This window comes from Malus sylvestris, chromosome 5 (genome assembly GCF_916048215.2).
Source record: "Malus sylvestris chromosome 5, drMalSylv7.2, whole genome shotgun sequence".
Taxonomy (NCBI): domain Eukaryota; kingdom Viridiplantae; phylum Streptophyta; class Magnoliopsida; order Rosales; family Rosaceae; genus Malus; species Malus sylvestris.
The window spans coordinates 21,425,677-21,448,408 of NC_062264.1; the positions used below are offsets into that span (position 1 = coordinate 21,425,677).

Consider the following 22,732-nt stretch of genomic DNA (forward strand, 5'->3'; position numbering starts at 1 on the left):
AAAAAAAACCCATGAAAAAAAGCTGTGAGGGTTTTAGGTGTTTGGTAAACTGAAAAAAAAAGGGCTTATTTTGGAAGCTGTTGTAAGAATAAGCTGAAATCAAAGGAAAAAGCTGAAGCTGCTATTTGCAGCTTTGGAAAACTGGCTTTTTTTCAAAGCACACGGAGCTACAGTGCTTCTTTAATGAAAAAACCCACTATTAGACTGTTTTTTTTTTTTTTCCAAAAGCACTTTTACAAAAAAGTTTACCAAACACTCTGCTGATTTATTTCATAGCCGTTTATTCTCACAGCAGTTTTTTTTCAAAGCACAGCAATTCCAAACCAGCCCTGAGAGACAGAGATCGAGTGGGGAGAGTTGAGGCCTGAGGGGGGAATACATCAAGTGTGACCGAGTCCATGTGAACTCGGATAACCAATGGAACCAAGTCACATGGATGACGATTTTAATAAAAAATAAAATAAAAATCGATTCAATTCGTTTCGGTATCAACTTTGGAACCGAAACAAAATAATCACAAAACCGAGCCTATCTTGTACCATACCCAACAAGTCGAAAAAACAGAACCGACCGAATTTTTCCGGTTCGGTCCGGGTTCGGTTTCGATTCTTGGAACTTTATGCCCACCCCTAGTTGGGATTTCCTCTAGCAAATTGGAGATTGAGTGTTGTTGGACCAAATAATTGTATTTTAATTTTTACGCATTTAGATTTGACTAGTTTACACTGATTGGTAGCGAAAATCTCATTTTCTATCTTTGCACACCCATAATTTTCAGTAGGGGCGAGAATGAATAATATAACAGTGATATGTAAAAAGAAAGGAAAATGACGTGGGAAAATTATTTATCAATCCCAAGGGAAAAGGTATTCACTAGTTGTCAGTGAGAGAGACTTGTATCTGGGTGGTTGGATTGGGTCCCGGGATTGCTTTAGTTTGCACATGAAACATGGCAACGCCATTTGTCCCTCCCGCACTTTTCCCATCATCATTCACCGTCCTTGTTTTTGTGTCACATCCAATGTATAAGGCCAAGGCCATCTCAATTTTCCAATTTCAGATACATTTTTAATCACTTTGATGAAAATATAAAAATTAATATGTAAATTCATACAATTTTACTTTGGTGAAATTATAAAAACTTAATTTGTTTGAAAATTTTGGTTTATGAATGATTACGCGTATTTGATATTTAATTTAATCCTAATGGTTAGGGTTCTCAGTGTAGCAGTTAGGCAAATTGAGAGGCTAATCAAAACTCAATCTTTTTCACGATGGTTGATGAGATTGCCTAAATTGATTGAACCGAGCTCAAATCATAATTTTTTTCTAGTCCCATCCATGAAAAGATTGAAAATTAAGTTACGTACAAGCGAAGTTTGGTTGAACCTCTCAATGTTTTACCCTAGTATTTCTTTAAAAAAAAAAAAAACTATTTTTACCATTTATTTGTATTGTAGGGATGAGACTCACATATGTTGGTGGGCCCTACTTCTATTAGAGATTGTAAAAATATGATAAGTGTATAATTACTCATTTCTTTTACACAAGCAACTACTGGAGGATGGGAAATCCGATATAATACCTCGAATGTAGAGGTAAATACTTTTAACCATGTGAGTTCTCACTGTTAAATCCATTTATGGATTCAAAAGGGAAAATTGATATAAACACTCCAAAAATCTTATCATGACAGTCCTCATAAATGTATTTTTTTTATTAATTATAAAAAATTTAGAGTGTCAAATGAAATTTTAGAGTATCAATAATAATTCCTATTAAAAAATAAAACAATAAATTAAATAAAAGAGAAAAGTATGGAGAGGATTTTACCCTTTGAAAACTAATGGGCCTTGGGCCTTGGGAGTTATAAGTCATTCAATGATCGGGGTCCAATTTCAACGACAGACTCCCTTCGGGCGGCAAAATTTAATTTTCAAAAATCAAAATATAAGAGAGAGAAAGGACAACCGCGGTTAAAAGAGGGTGGTAACGCCAGACCAGCATCGCATCAAAGACAGCCCACCACTCAATCCTGGCCGTCCGTTCCCACCCAATCCTTAACCAAACCCTAACCCCACCTCTGGTTAAATTTCGCATATCCTCTCCCGCATTTCCACCTATAAATCACTCCCCAAATCCCCCCTATTAGATCTCATCAGAAAACACAGAGAATTTCACAGAGGGCGTCTTAATAAACGCCTTCGACTCTTCGTCTCCTTGTTCCTGCGAGCCTCTCGTTCTTCGATCTCTTTCGTTTCGTTTCGCGGTTTCAATCGGGAAAGATGAGGGAGTGCATTTCGGTCCACATCGGTCAGGCCGGTATCCAGGTCGGCAATGCCTGCTGGGAGCTTTACTGCCTTGAGCATGGCCTTCAGGTATCCTCTCAATCTTTCTACCTACATTTCTCTATTGATTTTGTTCGTATGCACATTTGCGTTTTGTATCCGTGATTTGTTCGGTTTCTTTTAGATCTGTGGCTTTTGCGCTCCGATTCGTCGTGATTTGTATGGATCTGTGATTTTATCTCTATTTGGCTCGGTTATCAATCAGATCCGTGTTTTTTGAGAATCGGATACACATATAAATGTTAATTTTGATTTGTATTTGAAAATTAATCAAAATTAACATTACTATTATTTTCAAATCATTCGATTTTCCTTGGATCTATGATTTAGTGTGTTATTGACAGTCAAATTATATTCTCAGTAAATTTCAAATTTGGATTGTAATTATTCGTTAATTCAACGGATTTTGTTCTTCGATTATTTGTGATGTTATTCGGTATATTTTGTTTCCCTATGGAATGTGACGATGAAATCGTCAATGACAATAGATTAAAGGCTTGTTTCTCAAGAACATTTGCAGCTTTAGCCTTTTGCCGGTCTTGAGGTCTTGTGCTGCTTTTATCCTTCCTCCATCCCTTGAAGCTTTGTAATTCATTGTCGTTTGTATATACGTAAATTTGTAGTGTTTTTTTTTTAATTGGATCGGCAGATTAGTTGCTAATTCTCTGTGTTATTTTACAGCCTGATGGCCAAATGCCCGGTGACAAGACTGTTGGTGGAGGTGATGATGCCTTCAACACATTCTTCAGTGAAACTGGAGCTGGCAAGCATGTGCCTCGCGCTGTGTTTGTTGATCTCGAGCCCACTGTGATTGATGAAGTGAGGACTGGTACCTACCGCCAGCTCTTCCACCCTGAGCAACTCATTAGCGGCAAGGAAGATGCTGCCAACAACTTTGCCCGTGGTCACTACACCATTGGCAAGGAGATTGTTGATCTCTGCTTGGACCGCATCCGGAAACTTGCTGACAACTGCACTGGGCTTCAAGGTTTCCTTGTTTTCAATGCTGTTGGTGGAGGGACTGGCTCTGGTCTTGGTTCGCTTCTTTTGGAACGTCTGTCTGTTGATTATGGAAAGAAGTCAAAGCTTGGGTTCACTGTGTATCCATCTCCACAGGTCTCTACATCTGTGGTTGAGCCCTACAACAGTGTCCTCTCAACCCACTCCCTCCTGGAACACACCGATGTTGCAGTGCTCCTTGACAACGAGGCTATCTACGATATCTGCAGGCGCTCTCTTGACATTGAGCGACCCACCTACACCAATCTCAACCGTCTTGTGTCTCAGGTACAGAAAACTATCTGGTTTATAGTTTTGAGTACAGAATTTAGATCACACTGTTTTTTACGAAGTGATTGTTACTAAATTTTGTTTCTATTTGGTTTTCAGGTCATTTCCTCATTGACTGCTTCTCTGAGGTTCGATGGTGCCCTTAATGTGGATGTGACTGAATTCCAGACCAACTTGGTTCCATACCCCAGAATCCACTTTATGCTTTCCTCATATGCACCTGTCATCTCTGCGGAGAAGGCGTACCATGAGCAACTCTCAGTGGCTGAAATCACCAACAGTGCCTTTGAGCCCTCATCCATGATGGCAAAGTGTGACCCCCGTCACGGCAAATACATGGCCTGCTGTCTGATGTACCGTGGTGATGTTGTGCCCAAGGATGTGAATGCTGCTGTCGCCACCATAAAAACCAAGCGCACCATTCAGTTTGTGGACTGGTGCCCCACCGGATTCAAGTGCGGTATCAACTATCAGCCACCCACTGTGGTTCCAGGAGGCGACCTTGCCAAGGTCCAGAGGGCTGTGTGCATGATCTCTAACTCGACCAGTGTCGCTGAGGTGTTCTCCCGAATTGACCACAAGTTTGATCTCATGTATGCCAAGCGTGCCTTTGTGCACTGGTATGTGGGTGAGGGTATGGAGGAAGGAGAGTTCTCTGAAGCCCGTGAGGATCTTGCTGCCCTTGAGAAAGATTATGAAGAAGTTGGCGCAGAGTCTGCTGAGGGCGAGGATGATGGAGAGGACGAGTACTAAGTGCCTTGAACTGAAGTTTCTATCGCGTGTTTTGTTATTTGAGTAATATGTTATGCGTATGATGATGCCTTGTGTGTCATCTGGTTGATGTGTGTTTGTGAACTTCTGGTGGAGTTGTTGCGTACTTAATTTGCAATGTTATATATGATATTCCGCATTTCCATTTGACAAAGAACTGGAACTAAACTTGAAACTAAAATTTGGGTTTTTTGAACCTGAAAGTTGGGAATATGGGGACTTGAAGTTGTACCGTGTAGGCTGTAGGAATGAAGCAAGAAACTTCACCATCATTCCAATGACCTAAACAAACCACTTTATAACCCGAAGAGTCGCTTAGCGTCACAGAGATGACTGAAGTTTGAAACGATCCGGTACCTGTTTTGGGGCTTTTCCCCGCTTGTTTTCTTAGTCTTGAATGGAGCTCTCAATAGCACAACAGCACTGAATTTGTTCACAAAACGTGCATAATGGAACTTCATCAAGTTGGTTTTTATTATAAATCATAAAAATTTAACTCGACATTGTTCAAGGGCACTAGCCAGAACAGCATCGCATTGCATTTGAGCATAAGATTGGAGACAGAAATAAAAAGATAACAAAGTTATTGATAAGTTTGAGATTTATACAGAGAAGGAATAAACAAGAGCCTAGAAAATAGTTGGCCGGAACCTGTATTTGGATTCTAAGTTATGAGAAGGACTTGTGCTTCACTTTACACGTGGTGCTATTTGAGAAATCCTTTCGTCTTCCAGAAGTTCGTACGGATCAATGTATTGGGGTGGTGACATCGGCGAACTGCTTCCGTCATGGACAAAAGTCGATCCAAAGTACTGCCCAAGGAGATTGAAGGATCAGTGTCTTACACTTAATACAATGAAAACAGTCACTAACCTCTCTCTCTACCGCCTAAAGGTCAAACAATCACAAAATTTCTCTCATTAACTCTCCTAATCCAATCAATTATATATACATCGTTGAAATACGCTTTCCTATTTACAACATAGTAATGATTTCACCGAACGTGCATCTACCTTGAAGAAACCTTACCATCATTATAAGAGCAGTTCCTGACTATATTCCAACCATGTTTAAATTAACAAACGACGGGTGAATAACATATCAGACAATCATTGTTGTCCTACATCTTTACAGGTTAAACTTTTGAGAATAGTGGTAAATTAGGAAAACTTTAACGTAGTATCGAAAAGGAGTTGAGCTCTTCCAGTGATAAGGACAGGCTCCCTCACATCCTAACAACTTAAGTTTTAGGGGTTAATACACTAACAAAAACTTAATAATAATGAAGCAAACGTGTCAGGACGGCACTTGTCATAATACACAGGCCAACGTGTCAGGACGGCAAGCAAGATTAAAATTATGAACAAACTTAAGGCCAAGGAAGAGAGTTTACCAAGTAGAGAGCAGAGAAGAGTGCTACAGTTATGAGGATCAATGGCCAAAACCCCAAGAAGAATGTCCCTCCGATTGTCAGCAAGAGTCTGGCCCGAGGGATTAACCCCTGAAAACAAATGAAGTTATGAACATTCCTTGAGCTTCTGCAAGTCTATTGCCACATGTACAAAGCAACACCATTCAAGTAAATAGGGCAGTGAATTGTGCTGAAGCTAAATATATAGTTTTGAAACAACAAAACGTTGCTCGTACTACTCATTTCATGAAAACTATTAAACTAACGGTTACTGTAAACGTAGGATATGGTGCGCCAAAAGCTCATATTAGATTGATTTTACAATCATCTAACACAACAAAACCAATAACGAAATAAAAGTGATACAACCTCAAGGCCTTCGCTGTTCAACTGCATGGACCGCTCCCTTTGATTTGCAAGGCTTTTCTCAATTTCGGTTGAGACTGCATTTCTAGCCGAGAAACCTCTATCTTTGTTTCTCATCTCCTCATTCATTCCATACTCAGTCCTCTCTTTTTCCTCAAGCAAAGAAGTGGGATTCATACCCCTCCTCCTTAATTCCTTCATAAACAACGACTCCGGAGGTTCTTCACCTGAAACATGAACTTACAACTCAGCAACATACAGATTCTACCATTCCCTTGACATCCTTTAATTTCAATCAACTGACCCATTAAATCCAATTAACTCCATTCTTATCTGCCCACAAATACTATTAAAATTCAATCTTTGCGCTCAATTTACAAAAAAAAATTATTCTTTCAGATTTAACCACCCAGTAATTAACAAACCCTTTTTCTAAGTAGAATTAAAGTGACCAAATATATAGACAATATAAATTTCATCACACAAACTAATTAAACCAATATTTCAAAACAACTCCTTGCATGCAACCGAGTTCGAATCCCCCTCCTCGGAGTTTAGATTAATTTAAAGTAGAATATCGCTCGTATCAAAACGAATTCCCAAAATCTCAACAAAACAACTGATTAACCCCAACTTTTACTTGCTAAATAAGAACCAGAAAATAATTTCGAAAAGCAAGAGAGAGAGAGAGAGAGAGAGAGAGAGAGAATTTTGAAGAGCTCACCATTGCTTTTGCTGTCAGATTCTTGAGCTTTGCAGCAGACCCCAAACCTCCTCCTATTTCTCAAGTGATATCCATACCCTCTGTATCCTGACAACCTGATTAAACTTGTCCTCGACTGAAATTCCGGGAATGCCCAGCTGGATTTTCCGGGAAAATTAGACTGGGAAACTGGGATTGGAGAGAGAGAGCACTTCAACATTTGAACAGACGCCATTCTCAATGGAAAAATAATCTCATTTCGCTGCCGATAGCTAAAACAAAGAAGAAAAATAAGAGATTTTTTTTTTGTTTTCTTTTTTTTTCTGAGAGCGAAGGCTTTGTTCAGAGAATCAGAGGTGAAGAAGCAAGTGGCGACAAGGTGTGCGGGTGTATTTTAGCGGCAGAGAGGTGTTGCGGCTATGTTGCGCGGGAGATGGCGTGGTCTGCTTCTTGTGGCTGAGACTTGCGGTCAGAGAGGTGGAGTAGGATTCTGGAATTTTTTATGTCCGGAACACGAGTACACCACATATAACTGGATCAATATTTTATTTTTTAAGTTGTTAATTTTTTAAAACAAGTATTTTATCATTTATTTAATGATACGTAATGTATTAATCCGTGTATCTCTCCTTCCCTCCAATTCATTCTTATTAAAACGATCATAATTAAGTCACGTAAACATTTTGTGTGACTTTTTTTTACAAAGAGAAATGGAGGGGAATGACGAGAATTTAGAGGAGAAAGAATCTTACTCAGAGAGACTGACGTTATTATTTTCAGTTTTTTGCCCCTTTACTACTTTTTAAGTCTTATGAAATACACACTTCGCTGCCTTACTTTTTTTTTTTTTTCTCAATTTCAACATAAATTTTGATTTGTCTGCTACTTTAAAAATTGCATAGGGCTTTTCGTCAAGTTCTCTATTAAGTGATGACGTGTATAATTTTGGTCCACCATATGTGTCAAGAATTAGCACTAGACACAGTGACTTAGATTTACAAGTGAATCTCTCATATACGTGATGAATTTAGTGGGCCAAAGTTATGTCACTTATTACTACAGTCTAATGGTATTCCTCTGCACTTGTAAGTAAGAGGTTTTAGGTTCGATTCTCACCAAATGAGAATTTGAACCACATTATTGCCAGCTCATTGTGAGGCTAAGCTCACCCCCTCCCTTTTAGTGTATATAATATCGTTGTTAAAAAAAAAGTTATGACACGTTATTACTTAATAAAGAACTTGATGGAAAGCCTCAATGAAGTATTAAAGTATCACAAAAATCAAAATTTAGATATAAATTGAGGCAAAAAAAAATTAGGGAATTTTAACGAAACACTTCGGGTACTGTTTACTTTTAACAAAAAAAATATTTTTATTCTAAAAAGTCACTCATGGTACTATTCACTTACAACACATTTTTGTTATTTTGATTAAAACTCAAAGTTTTCAAGCCATTTTCATTAATTTTCCAAAAAAATTAAGGATAGCAAAGTACAAATTTCATGATACTTGAGGGTTACAAAGTAAGAATTACCTTTTTTTTTTTTTTTTTTTTTTTTTTTTTTTTGTGAATCGGAGTATTTATTTATTCACACTATTGGAAAAAATATAATGATATTTTCTCTGTTAATTTGTCTTAATATATTTGTTACTTCCTAGTAAAAACAAAAGCAATGACGTTTTAACAGTTGTTTGTACCATACTTGACCAATCCCGAAACTACCGAGCACCGGCCAACGCTATACTGTCAAGGACCTAGAAGAGTTCCCCTCCGACCAGGAGGCCAATCACTACTCGACACGTGTCAAGATTAGAAGCCAATCAGAGCGCAGCACGTGTCGACATCAAGAACCAATCATAACATGACACATGTCAATGTGACAAAGCTACAAGTTTTTCTATAAATAGGGGTCATTCCCCCACAATATGGCCTAATGCCATTTTGGATTAAATCATTCACAAGAACTCACTAAATTGAGAGCTTGATCCTTTGTACTTGTGTAAACCCTTCACTACTAATAAGAACTCCTCTACTCCGTGGACGTAGCCAATCTGGGTGAACCACGTACATCCTGTGTTTGCTTCTCTGTCTCTATTCATTTACGTACTTATCCTCACTAGTGACCGAAGCAACCAAGCGAAGGTCACAAAACTTGACACTTTCTGTTGTACCAAAGTCTTCGCTGATTTTGTGCATCAACATTTGGCGCCGTCTGTGGGAAACGACACTTATTCCTACTCTCTTCAGCTGTGTCAAGCTGGTTTCTATCATTCGTACACTTTCTTTTGATCAGGCATCCCTCTCCAACATGGGAAGCGAAGGAAGCCACAGCACACAGAATGACACCCCCCTTGCACATAGTGCGAAACAACGAAAGAAGGAAGGAAAACGAGTTCTTCTTCAAGCTAAAGTCGATGAGTTGGAAGCTCAGAACAACAAGATAGCAATGAGGAATGAGGTCCTCCAGGAGCAATATGAGAAGCTCTTCGAGACACTCCACGAAGCTAGGCAAACTCAGACACGCGAGCTTGTTGCCCCCGTGGAAGTCAACCATCAACTGAGTGCCCTCCAACATGGAGGGTCACATGCATTCGACATAGATATCCCTGATAGGGAACAGATTACCCCTCGACTTGATAATCAACATGAGGCTTCTCTTAACCCAGTTGCTTCGACCCGAACCATGAGAAGTGGAGGGAGACACCTCTTTGCTGAAGGGGCAGAAGGATCGAAAGCCGTCTTTCGCTATTGTCGGGATTTCCTGAAGCAACGTCGAGAGAATTCCATCCATATAAGCTCAAAGATTAATGACCCAAGGATTTCTGAGAGACTCGGTCCCCTGCCACGGCCCAAGCCGGCCACCAATTTGGGGAAGGGGCAACAAGTCCTAGAGAGACATGAGGGTACATGGGACTCAGAGGTGTTCCGACAGACATACCCTGGAAGCCAGTACAGCGAGTCCAGGGAAAAATCACATGCCCTTGATCAAACCTTCCTAATTCCAATAGGAGATGAAGATTTACGAAAGAAAGCTCCAGTGACACATAACTCCGCTCAGGACCCCCTTGTCCTACAACTTTTTGAGGAAGTAAACAAGTTGAAGGCTGAACGTCAGGCTGAAATACCTGACTGGAACCAACCCAGGCCTGGCCCTCTTACAAGGAGGATCCTCAACACCCCCCTTCAAGCAAAGACAAAGCAAAAGCTTGGCTTGCAACTTTATATTGGAAAAGAGGACCCGATTGAGCACCTTAACCTCTTTGAGTCCACCATGGCATACCGGATGCACACCGACGAAGAGCGATGTCTTCTCTTCCCCTCCACCCTCTCTAGTGGAGCTCTAAATTGGTATTGTCGTCTTACACCTGATACGGTAGACTCATTTGAGGAATTGAGGAAACTATTTGTTTCCCAACACATTTTCCAAACCGATCGCTTGCACTCTGCAGATGACTTGTACACTATCCGCCAGAAGCCAGACGAGTCATTACGTATGTATGCTGGCCGCTTCAGCCATGAATACTCCCGGTGTGCCGAGGCAGACGACAAGACTGCCCTCAAAGCCTTCACGGCAGGCCTACGTGATTGTTTCTTTAAATACATGATCAATGCCAATACTTGGAAGACTTACTCTGAGGTGATGGCGCAGGCTTATAACCATGCCTCCGCCGAGGCAAAGACATATCAGGAGAAACCCCCTACAACCATCCTTTATCAACAAGTGGGAGGTGGAAGCCAGACTCACCTAAATGAGAAGACCTCGACTTTCCAAACAGCAGTGGCACCTCCCCATGCCTTGCATAATGCTTCACCGAATCAACAGACATATCAATTTCAAGGCAAGAGGAAGGATTTCCATCCTCACCACTCTCCTTTCAGTAAAAAGAGTAAGGGACACTATCCCGATAACCAAGGGTATCGCCACAATAACGCTCGCCCCCAGGCAGTCAATGCAGTGGGTCAAACCCGCGTCAAGATACCCCCTACCCCAAGGTATGAGACATACACGCCCTTGAATGCCACATGCGAGGCCATTTACCCCAGCATAGCTCACCTGATACCAAAGCCAAAGCCGAGGCACCCAGATTACACGCCCCCGAATAATGCGGGCATGTTTTGTTGCTACCATGAGCATAACGGCCATGATAGCGAGAAATGTATCATCCTCCGTGATCGTATTGAAGCTTTGGCACGAGAAGGAAAAATTGATCAATTCCTTCTTCACCCTCAAAGGGATAACCGTAACCAACGCCAGGTGAATGTCATATATTCCATAAGCAGCGGCACACCCATATCTGAATCTTCCAATAGGGCCATGAAAAACAGTGAACGAAGTCTGAGGCCTGGTCACCAAGTGTTTCATGTGGAAGACATCAGGGGAGGGAAGTATCAAAAACCTAACTGGGATCCGATATGTTTCTACCCTGAGGAAGAAAGAGGCATCATCTACCCTCATAACGACCCATTGATCGTGGAGGCTCACATAGCCAACTTTGATGTTCGACGAATCCTCGTAGACACAGGGGCTTCGGTCAATATCATGTTTGCCGAAGCTTTCAGGGCACTCAGTGTAGCTGAACACTTGCTCGATCGCTCGATTTCTCCTCTGATAAGCTTATCCGGTGATATCGTGCAACCCTTAGGGAGCATACATTTACCCTTTACTATTGGTACAGGCCCTTACACGGCTACCATTACCACTAACTTCCTAGTGGTTGACTGCCCAACGGCATACAATGTCATCTTTGGGCGCACAGGCATCAATGATCTCAAGGCTATGGTATCCACGCATATGCTGTTGATGAAATTTCCAACCCCCCATGGCAACGGCTACATCAGAGGAGATCAGCTTAGTGCACGATCATGTTACAACACTTCAGTTAAGCAACAACACTTGCCCGGACCCAAGGAAACCCTGTCTGTACATGACCAAGTCACAAAGACCAGCCTAGATGAAGCGACCTTGGATCTTCCTGATAGCAACAATCAACCCGATGATCCTCGAGATGACTCTTTCACCCAACAAGCCCAACCTGCTGAAGAGTTGGAGAAGGTACCTATCTCAAGAGATCATCCAGACCGCATGGTGAATATTGGCACCACATTGTCACCATCCCTTCAGTTAGCATTGATATCTTTTTTGAAAGAGAACACTGAAGTCTTCGCCTGGTCATACGAGGACATGCCAGGCATCTCTCCCGATGTCATCTGTCATCGTTTGAGTATTGACCCCAGGATCAAACCGGTGAGACAGAAGCGAAGATCTTATGACGCTGAACGATACGAGGCAATGAAAGCAGAAGTTGAAAAACTCAAAGGCATAGGCTTTGTCCGCGAAGTCAATTACCCGACATGGGTAGCAAATGTGGTCCTTGTTAGGAAAAATCCGACCAAAGAAAGTCTTTCGCTTCAAAAGGTCTTGTGGAGGATGTGTGTTGACTACACCGACCTAAACAAAGGGTGTCCGAAAGATAGTTTCCCTCTTCCTCTTATTGACAGGCTTATAGACTCTACGGCAGGGTGTGAGCTCTTGAGCTTTATGGACGCTTATTCAGGATACAACCAAATCCTCATGAACCCCTCAGACCAAGAACACACGGCCTTCACTACTGACAGGGGACTATATTGCTATAAAGTCATGCCTTTCGGCCTAAAGAATGCAGGAGCAACTTATCAGAGACTGGTCAATTCAATGTTCGCCGAACAAATTGGGAAGAACATGGAAGTTTACGTTGATGATATGCTAGTCAAAAGCAAACATGCTGACCAACACATCACCAACCTATCTGAAACTTTCACCATTCTAAAGAGGTATCGAATGAGGTTGAACCCCAACAAATGTGCCTTCGGCGTGGGCTCTGGCAAATTCTTAGGCTTCATGATTAGCCAACGAGGCATTGAAGCTAACCCTAAAAAGATCAAAGCAATCCTCGACATGAAAGAGCCAATAACTTCAAAAGACATCCAAAGCCTTACTGGCAAGGTGGCAGCCTTAACCAGATTCATCTCTAAGGCCACAGACAGATGTGCTCCTTTCTTCAAAGCACTCAAGGGAAATAAGAAGTACATTACATGGACGGAGGAATGTGCCAAGGCATTCAGGAACCTCAAAGAGTACATGAGTAAAGCCCCTCTGCTCTCCAAACCAGAAGTTGGTGACACTCTCATCATTTATCTATCGGTTTCGGCTTCAGCAGTCAGTTCTGTTCTTATTCGAATGGACAGTGGTGTCGAACGACCCGTCTACTACGCTAGCAAGGCCCTACAAGATGCGGAGACACGATACTCCAACATTGAGAAATTAGCTCTAGCATTGGTCATGTCTGCTCGGAAACTTCGCCCTTATTTCCAAGCACACGCCATCATCGTGCTTACCAATCACCCTCTTCGACAGATACTCCAGAGTCCTGACATGTCTGGGCGAATGATCAAATGGGCGATAGCATTGGGTGAGTTTGACATCTCCTACCAACCAAAACCAGCCGAAAAAGGTCAAGCAGTAGCAGATTTCATCGCCGACTTCACATATCCTGTTGACATTGCTTCTACACCTGAAGCAGTAGCTTCATTACCATCGGAAGCTCAGAAAGTAGAATCAACGACCTCAGCATGGAGTTTGTATGTTGATGGCTCATCCAACCAACAGGGCTGTGGAGCGGGACTAGTCTTGACTACGCCCGACAAAGTAGCAATGGAGTATGCTCTTCGTTTCAAATTCAAGGCATCAAACAATGAGGCCGAGTATGAAGCCCTTCTAGCAGGATTACGTTTGGCCAAACACCTCGGGGTTAAACAAATTGATATTTTCAGTGACTCCCAATTAGTGGTCAACCAGGTTACCAACAACTTTGATGCTAATGACAGCTCCATGGCAGCATATCTTGCGCAAACACAACTTTTGCTCAAGCACTTCCACTACCAGATCACCCAAGTTCCTCGAGCGGCAAACAGTCATGCAGACGCCCTGGCTCGCCTCGCCTCAGCTGTGGAAGACAAGATTGGAAGAAAAATTCATGTCGAACTGTTGGCAACACCAAGCACCATGGCCGCAGAAGTATGCAACTTACAACAGGGGGATAGTTGGATCACCCCGATCTATAATTTCCTTGCTCATGGCACCCTCCCAAATGATAAAGTCCAGGCTAAGCAAATTCGATACAAGTCTACCCGCTACCTGATCATCAATGATCAACTCTATAAGCGAGGTTTTAGCCTGCCATACTTAAGGTGTCTTACGCCTGCCGAGGCGGAAATCGTCCTTCGGGAAATACATGAGGGAGTCTGTGGAGATCATGCTGGATCTCGGTCCCTAGCACACAAGACTTTTCGCCAAGGATATTACTGGCCAACACTCCACCAGGATGCCATCAAAGTATCCCGCTCATGTGACAAATGTCAACGATATGCAACTATTCCTCATTCCCCTCCAGAGCCTCTTACTCCTATGATCAGCCCTTGGCCCTTCGCCCAGTGGGGACTTGATTTGATCGGCCCAATGCCGGCAGGGAAGGGCAAAGTCTGTTACGCAGTCGTTGCAGTGGACTACTTCACAAAGTGGGCCGAAGTAGAACCCTTGGCAACCATTACTGAGGCAAAGATAGAAGACTTCGTGTGGAAGAACATCCTTTGTAGATTCGGCATTCCCAATGCGATAGTCACTGACAATGGGCGACAGTTTGACAACAAGAAGTTCAGGTTGTTCTGCTCTAAGTTCAACATCAACTTATGCTTTGCCTCTCCAGCTCATCCCCAGTCTAATGGACAAGTTGAGGCCATCAACAAAATAATCAAGCGCACTTTGAAAACCAGCTTGGACAAAGCTAAAGGCTGTTGGCCAGAATTTGTACCCCAAGTTCTTTGGTCATATCGCACTTCATATCGGACTTCAACATGAGAAACTCCATTCTCACTTGCCTTTGACACAGAGGCGGTTGTCCCTGTTGAGCTCGAGCAAGCAACATTCCGAGTCCAGAACTACATTCAAAGTGAAAATGACAAACAACTCACCCTCAACTTGGATTTAGTCGAGGAACACAGAAACCAAGCTCACTTGAGGAATGTCGCCTACAAGCAGCGCATCTCCAACTATTATGACTCTAGGGTCAAGCCTCGTTCTTTCAAAATAGGAGACTGGGTCTTAAAGAAAAGATTACTCTGCGACAGAGTCCCGAGTGAAGGCACACTTAGTCCAAACTGGGATGGACCGTATGAAGTCATTGGCATCAGTCGCCCTGGCTCTTACACACTTAGAAGCTCCGATGGCAAGACCCTTGGCCATCCATGGAACGCTGATCACTTGAAGTACTACTATAAATAGACTCACGATGTACAAGTGTTGAGCTATAGCCATTCGGCATCCTATGTAATGAAGGCCATTTGGCAATGAATTCAATAAATAGGTAATTTAGCCAACTCAGCCCTCACTCTTTTACATTCATAGCAGGGGAACACTCAAGTGTTGAAACCTCAAAGCAGATATATCCAACACGAAACAAAATCTAAGTATGTGTCGACAAGACTATACAAAGAAAGGAACAACCAAACAATGGCTTATATCCAAACAATAGATCTATTCATACATAGCCAAACATGCATTAATAATAGTGCAAACACTCATAAACACCTAAAATCCAAAACTCTCAAGCTTATAACATGGGCACATGTTATACACACATCAGACTACTACATCCAGAATACATGCAGATAGTAAAGACACTGCTATTCATTCTCATCTGAAGCCGAACCCCTGGCAGTATCACTCCGCGTCCTACCATCATCCTCTGCATCCCCAAGATCCTCTTCACCATGCTGAGTCTGTGCATCAGCATTACCTTCATTATCAGACTCATCTTCGCTGCTAGGATCAACAGCAAGGACAAATGTCTCGCCCTTTCGATGATGCTCATCTATATCTTCGTGGTATTTTCGAAGAATGCTCCCATCATCATAACGATCAAGGACGGCCATCCATTTCCTTTTTTCAAAGCGAGCTTCTTGAGCACAGTAGGGTTTAATAGCAAGATGAAAGGTCGAAGAACTTAAGTATTCTTGCACAGCAGCCTCCCTTTCAGTTGGAATGCTCTTCTCCAGTTCAGAAATCTCAACTGAGGCACCATCCAATTCTCCCCTAACCTTGGATACCTCCAAGGTAGCCACCTCCAACTGTTTTTTAGTTGCCTCAAACAATTTCTTAAGCCTTAGGTTCTCACCATTTCGCCTTTTCAAGCTCTCCATGGTTTCGTCCTTCAGTTGGAGAGCCTGAGTCAAAAGTCCCTTATTCCTTCGGGCCTCGTCCACAAGCTGCTTATTCTCCTTCAGTTTTGCCTTGTACCGCTCAACCTCTTGCAGTCTGTCGTGATACTCGGCCATGACCTGCATGGCAAGACGATCATCACTACCTAAATAATGACAATAAAGAGGAAAAAGTAAGGAAATGACAAAGTAACACTCACATATGAAGACAGCTTCAACATCCGGTCGCAATCCGATTCATCCTTAGCTAAGGGCTCTCCGAGCTCATCGAAGGCGAATCGACGCCCTGCCAAGCAATTGTTGATATCCCCAAAATCCTTTGGCCGCGTGGCAACCCTCAAGTCCTTCCACGGGACACTGCCAGCTCTTTCCTTGCCTTTCCCCTCATGGCGGGAACCAGGATCACTTTCCTGGACAGTGTGCTCCATAGTAAGAGGAGGAGGCAACAGTCGGCTCCCTTCTCCTGCAACTACGGCAGCAGCATTTTCAACGGCCTCGACTCCAGTCTTCCTAAAGGCAGGCCCCTTAAGGACCCCATCTTGGGACTTAGGTCTAACGGATGGTTCCCCTCGGAACTTATGAATTTTCTTATGCGGTAGGATGTCTTCCGAAGGAACTAACACTGGTGCTTTCCTTTTATGGGTGCTAGTCCCTGTTTTCTTGCTTACCTTCTCCACTGCATAAGGAAAATCAAAATAAGAAATACAACTTTCCAAATAAAGTAAGGAAAAGAGCAAAGTTTACATGAAGGATACAACTTACTCGATCGTCCCTGGCTCTCGGAAACTAAGGGTTGGAAACCGTACCGACGAAATAAAGGTCGTAGCTTGCTTAAGTGTCTATCCTCTTTGGGCACCCTCAACACCTTCTCTATGTCAGATAGCTCCTGCCCAAACAGTTTGATGGTGCCCCGCGTCACTACATGAAGCAAAGTGTTAGAAGCAAGAAAAGACCACAACAAATAGCAAATAGTACGAACGGTTGATACGTTACAACCTACAGTCTGGAAGTGAGTAAGCACACGTCGCTCAGGCTTGACACCCTTATCATACTCCCAATCATTATACAGAAAGCACCAATGGTTTTTCCATGTGTAGTATGCCTTTTTCTTACCATACACAATACGCTCTCTCTCACTCCGACATGCACACTCGGCATAACCAGTGCATGATTTTGCTGGGCGCATCTTGTAACAGTAACGCCACTGATGGAAGGAAGGCTCACACAACCCACACTTCATCCAAATGATATAAAATCCAATCAAAGTATCCCAGAAACCAGGATTGAGTTGCCCAGGTGCATATCCGATCAAAGATAACATTTTTTGCAACCACGGATGTAAAGGTAGTCTCACCCCTAAAGTCAGTAATATCTGGGTGTAGAACATAACATGACCCTGGGGAGGCTCAGAAGGCCATTCTTCATCATGTACCAAACGTATCCCTACACTACGAGGGATATTACATGACTGCCTTAGCGCCTCAACCTGCTTCTCATTATCTAACAAGTTATTCTTTAGATGGTCTGCTATGAACTCAGAGCGAACTATGGGTATGGCATCAAAAACAACCCCCTCACCCAACGCCATGGAGGAAGAACTAGCAATAGCTAAAGTTTGACGGTTGGGAAGATCATCCAATGTTTCTCTAGTACCGGACTCTAACAAAGACCCTGAAGACTCCGACATTGCAGACTCAGACTTAGAGCTAAAGCTAGAAGAGCCCTCATCACTAGAACTTCCAGGCTCTGACATCTACAATAAGAAGAAACAAATTCTATCACTACATGCATGATCAAAACATAAGGAAGTTCCTATATTACCCACATGAAGATGGTGCAAAGCGATGCCGGAACCCTTCTCAATCAGAAAGCAATCCGTCTTCCACAGTCACTACAAAACAAGCAAATGAAGACCGTGTCAAGCGCCAAAAAAAAAAAAAAAAAAAAAAAAAAAAAAAAAACAGCTTCATCCAAAAAGCTTCACCCGAAAAGCTTCACCTCCAAAGCTTCACCCACAAAGCTTCACCTAAAAAGCTTCACCCAAAAAGCTTCACCCGAAAAGCTTCACCTCCAAAGCTTCACCCACAAAGCTTCACCTAAAAAGCTTCACCCACAAAGCTTCACCCAAAAAACTTCACCCGAAAAGCTTCACTTAAAAAAGCTTCACCTACAAAGCTTCACCTAAAAAAGCTTCACCTAGAAAGCTCCCTCTACATACTTTCACCATCAAAGCTTCACCATCAAAGCTTCACCTAGAAAGCTTCATCTACAAAGCTTCATCTACAAAGCTTCACCATCAAAGCTTCACCTACAAAGCTTCAACACAAAACCTTGCTCCAAATAAACAAATTTTGTTCACAAAACCCAAGATGCCCTTGAACTTGTACAAAAACACTTGGGTAAACATAAACATTTTTTGTTTTACACCCACAAGGGCCCAAAATCTTCCTTCTTATTTATTCACTTATATATGTTCCCAAACATATTATAATAGATCAAATAATAATTCAAAGTCCAAAATTTAGTTATGGACAAAAATACAAGCAATTCACCAGTACTGAAGTTGCTACAAAAACTGGAATCTTCCCCAGCCTCGAAATCCAACAAAGCTTCGCCTCCTTTCCTCTATCAAATTTTTGCAGCTGCTGCTTTTCTCCAATGGAGCTGAATTTTGGACACCCTCTAGTTCTTGAGCAGATGAACAACTTTCAAGAAGGAATCGTTTCTGTTTGAGCGACGGAAATTAAAGTGTTGAAGCTCCAAACATGATAGTCGGCTTCTTGCAGATTTCGAAGCTGTTGTGATGTTTCGAAGATCTGGAAATATTTAACCGTTAGTTCATCCTGAATTTTTGATACGTTATGAAAGAGTCGATGAGGAACAACTTCAATGAAGAAAGCATGCCGATCTGAACAATAGAAAATGGAGTTTCGAAGCTCACAACAAATCTGACGGGTTGACAGAAAAATAATAACCAGTCATTCATCATACCTGGATTTCTGGAGTTATACTGCTCCGAGGGATCTCAAATTTGGATATGTTGTAGTTCACGAGCTGCGGAACAACTTCAATGAAGAAAGCATACCGATCTGAACAAGAGAAAATGGAGTTTTGAAGCTCACAACAAATCTGACGGGTTGACAGAAAAATAATAACCAGTCATTCATCATACCTGGATTTCTGGAGTTATACTGCTCCGAGGGATCTCAAATTTGGATATGTTGTAGTTCACAAGCTGAGAAACAACTTCAATGAAGAAAGCATGCTGATCTGAGCAAGAGAAAATAGAGTTTCAAAGCTCACAACAACTCTGACGGGTTGACAGACAAATGATAAACAGTCACTCATCATACCTGGATTTCTGGGGTTATACTGCTCCGAGGGACCTAAAATTTGGATATGTTGTAGTTCACAAGTTAAGGAACAACTTCGATGAAGAAAGTATGTTGATCTGAACAAGAGAAAATGGAGTTTCGAAGCTCACAACAAGTCTGACGGATTAACAGAACATTGATGAACAGTTACTCATCATACTTGAATTTCTGAAGTTGTACTACTCCGATGGATCTCAAATTTGGATATGTTGTAGTTCACAAGATAAGGAAAAACTTTCATGAAGACGACTTTGCAATATGAGCTATAGAGAATGGTGTTATCTTGCATCCACTCAGGCTGATTAGTGGAAACGAAAAGCAATTCCACCAAAGAAAAGATGAAAAAGAGAGAAAAGCTACTAATTGCACTTGATCTTGTCTAGTCAATAGCATGCAGCATCAAACACACAAAAGTTGGAAATATTTTTAGATAAAGCATATACGAATGTGTGACATCGAAACAAGGATTCGTTACTTTGACAAATTAGTAACACGCGAGACACCTCATTCGGCAACTCTCTTCGCCTGAAGACTTGGGGGACTCCCACCATATGCTACTGCACCTTGATACTCGGCAGTCTCACAACCACTCAGTGACTTGGATTTTTCAAGTCTCCAACCGAGAAGTTTTCCTCACTCGGGAAATTAAGGGAACACTACCTCAAACTACATGCTTCACTCACAAAGCTTCAACAATACAGGTTTCAACAAAAGCAAAAATTCAAAGAACTTTATGAAGAAGGCTTCGGTGTATTTAACACAATATGTTGAAATGAAGCAAAGCTTATTTATTAATATTTTCGATAAGCCACAAATATGTACATATACATGAGTCAAAATAAACAAACAAAAGGGAGCCTTCACAAAGGTTGCTTAGGGGAAGTCTCAGCAGTCGGTAGAGCCCCAGAAAGAGAAAGCACCGGAGGGTGGTTATCCGGAGCCTCAGTACTTGACAAAACCCCAGAAGGAGGAGGCATTGGAGGTTCATCATTTGAAGCTTCATTACCAGGTACAACCCTAGAGGACGAAGGCAATAAATTGCCTTTGGAACAAACCCACAAACCGCTGATGATCAAGTAAAACCTTACCATCAGATTCCTTCATCTGGTCAAGCTTCCTCTTCATGTTTGTAGCATAGTCATGGGCGAGCCGGTGCAACTGCTTATTCTCATGCTTGAGCCCTCTAATCTCATGTTTGAGACTCATCACTTCAGCAGCCAATGATTCAACTTGGCGGGTTCTAGCAAATAGGCGTTGGGCCATATTAGACACAGAACCTGCACACTGAACACTAAGAGCCAGAGAGTCCTTAACAGCCAACTCATCAGACCGTTTGGAAAGTAGTCTGTTATCTTTGGGAGTGAGAAGGTTCCTGGCCACCACTGCAGCGGTTATATCATTCTTCATCACAGAATCCCTAACGGTAAGAGGACCAGTAGGGGATATGAAGGATGGGCGCCATATGTTGTCTGGAGAAGGCGTGGCTGTCTCTTCTCCAAGGTTCAAGTCAAAACGACGGTCGGAGGGTCCAGACATTTTCAAATGTGTTGAAGAGGGAAGAGGTCAGACAAATCAAGATCTTAGAAGTGCAAGAAATGAGCTTCTACTGGTAGAGATTCAAGTGTGCTGTGGAACTTAATGCCAGCCTCTATAAAAATCTGCACTCGACGGAGCTTCAGAAATCGAAGAGGCGTTTGCTTTCTCAAAAGCTGGGCTGCTCAGAGACCACGAGGGCCGATCTCAGAAATCGAAGAAGCACCTGCTTTTTCAGCCTCGTCAGCACCTGTCACATGCACACTCAGCTTTGCGGAAATTACGGGCAATCTGTCGAAGATTTCTGGTGAAGTAGAAAGCACGTGAATCTTACTGTTCAATCACCGCTCTCCATATGCACCATCAACTCCTCGGGTACCACATATAACTTTGTCAAAGATCTCTGACAAAGTTTAGGCACGAGAATTTCGAAGTTCCAGCTACCCTACTATTACCCATAAGGGTAAAGGAACAGCACCACTGCTTGACAACTGGAAAGTCCCTATGTGTGTCGACCTCCGTGTTTTGCGGCAAGACAGGTTGGCAAGAACGTCCAACCTTTACTCACATTTGAGAAAAGACTCCCAACATAATTACTTTCTAAAAAACCGGAGTAGCACCGCTTTCCGAATCTCGAGAGTCAGATCCTCGACGGGATTGCTTGTTCGAAAACCGAAGAGGCACAACTCTCAGAACTTCGAGAGCCAAATTTCCTTAGATAAAGCTTGTCTGTAATCTTCACACGTAACATCAGCTTTCCAGATACCACATACCACTTTTTCAAAGTGCTCTGACAAAATTAAAACACGTGAAGCTGGCAGCTCCCACTACATTGCTGTGACCAAGAAGGGTAAAGGAATAGCATTACTACTTGTTATTGGGAAATCCCTATATACATTGACCTCCATCCTCAACGGACAGAAAAACCTGCAAAAATGCTCAACCCTTTCTCGCATTCGAAAAGGCACCCTCAACATAACCTCTCGAAATACTCAGCTTTATTTCCCCCCGATAATACCTCAGCAAATAAGCCACACCAAGAACAAGAGTATCTCATATCATCAGGGTCGAAAGCAAGAGTATCCCATATCATGCTTTCTCCCTGTCTTTGTCTTTGTCCTTGTCCACACCTGCAGGACAAGGAGAAAGAGAGCAGTCAGTCGGAACCTGAAATCAAACCTCCAATTTGGAACTGACTGCCTGGAGCCTTTGCCTGGTTGCTTACTTAGCATTGCTCTCGAGTACTCATCCTCAACTGCTGTCAAGGTCACGAATTCCACCGGCAAATACTTCATGACAGTTGATCAGATATTGGCTCTTTACACTGAAGCTGCCAAGCGTGGATGAGTCACTATGAAGGAATGTTCTGAAGGACCATTTAAATGCAAAGGTTGCACACCACTTCTGCCATGCAAAAGATTGAAGCAGAAGGTTCAACGGTGAGCTGAAACAGATCACTACAGCACGACACCTTTCCATACCACATTCATTATTCCGTCAACAGCAAAAGTATCCCATATCATCAAGGTCGAACGTACTCTAGATTTGATGGACTTGTTTTGACCCTCAAATTTTTGAGTCGGCCTTATACTCTGAAGGGCACCAGAAAACCCTCTAGCACAGTTCAAGAATAAGCCTATGGAAAGTTACTTCTTCAAAAGCAAAAGTATCTCATATCATC

The 22,732-nt window shown here is 42.3% G+C and overlaps 2 protein-coding genes and 1 long non-coding RNA gene across 4 annotated transcripts; 1 reads left to right on the forward strand and 2 right to left on the reverse strand.

Moving 5' to 3' along the window:
• Positions 1–2,010: 2,010 nt before the first annotated feature.
• Positions 2,011–4,590, forward strand: LOC126621204 (tubulin alpha chain). Its single transcript, XM_050289612.1, has 3 exons — positions 2,011–2,378; positions 3,030–3,635; positions 3,738–4,590. Exons 1-3 carry the CDS (start codon positions 2,286–2,288, stop codon positions 4,389–4,391), a joined length of 1,353 nt encoding a protein of 450 aa, XP_050145569.1. The 5' UTR covers positions 2,011–2,285; the 3' UTR covers positions 4,392–4,590.
• Positions 4,591–4,976: 386 nt separating this feature from the next.
• On the reverse strand, positions 4,977–7,340 carry LOC126621205 (uncharacterized). The gene is made up of 4 exons (XM_050289613.1): positions 6,911–7,340; positions 6,190–6,413; positions 5,803–5,910; positions 4,977–5,221 (listed from the first exon to the last, which is right to left on the reverse strand). Exons 1-4 carry the CDS (start codon positions 7,122–7,124, stop codon positions 5,099–5,101), a joined length of 669 nt encoding a protein of 222 aa, XP_050145570.1. The 5' UTR covers positions 7,125–7,340; the 3' UTR covers positions 4,977–5,098.
• Positions 7,341–18,544: 11,204 nt separating this feature from the next.
• Positions 18,545–19,437, reverse strand: LOC126621210 (uncharacterized). 2 transcript variants are annotated; one of them, XR_007622843.1, is made up of 2 exons: positions 19,317–19,437; positions 18,545–18,960 (listed from the first exon to the last, which is right to left on the reverse strand). It is a non-coding gene; the product is annotated as an uncharacterized LOC126621210 (long non-coding RNA). The 2 variants fall into 2 exon arrangements; XR_007622844.1 differs by lacking the exon at positions 19,317–19,437 and adding an exon at positions 19,136–19,230.
• Positions 19,438–22,732: the final 3,295 nt, after the last annotated feature.

Bases quoted from the DNA above. Each gene is read 5' to 3' on its own strand.
- LOC126621204 (XM_050289612.1), top strand. From the start codon at position 2,286: ATGAGGGAGTGCATTTCGGTCCACATCGGTCAGGCCGGTATCCAGGTC. The intron at 2,379-3,029 runs GTATCCTCTCAA...GTTATTTTACAG, and splicing joins GCCTTGAGCATGGCCTTCAG to CCTGATGGCCAAATGCCCGG. The intron at 3,636-3,737 runs GTACAGAAAACT...TTTGGTTTTCAG, and splicing joins TCAACCGTCTTGTGTCTCAG to GTCATTTCCTCATTGACTGC.
- LOC126621205 (XM_050289613.1), bottom strand. From the start codon at position 7,124: ATGGCGTCTGTTCAAATGTTGAAGTGCTCTCTCTCTCCAATCCCAGTT. The intron at 6,414-6,910 runs GTGAGCTCTTCA...TTCATGTTTCAG, and splicing joins ATCTGACAGCAAAAGCAATG to GTGAAGAACCTCCGGAGTCG. The intron at 5,911-6,189 runs GTTGTATCACTT...ATTTGTTTTCAG, and splicing joins TGAACAGCGAAGGCCTTGAG to GGGTTAATCCCTCGGGCCAG.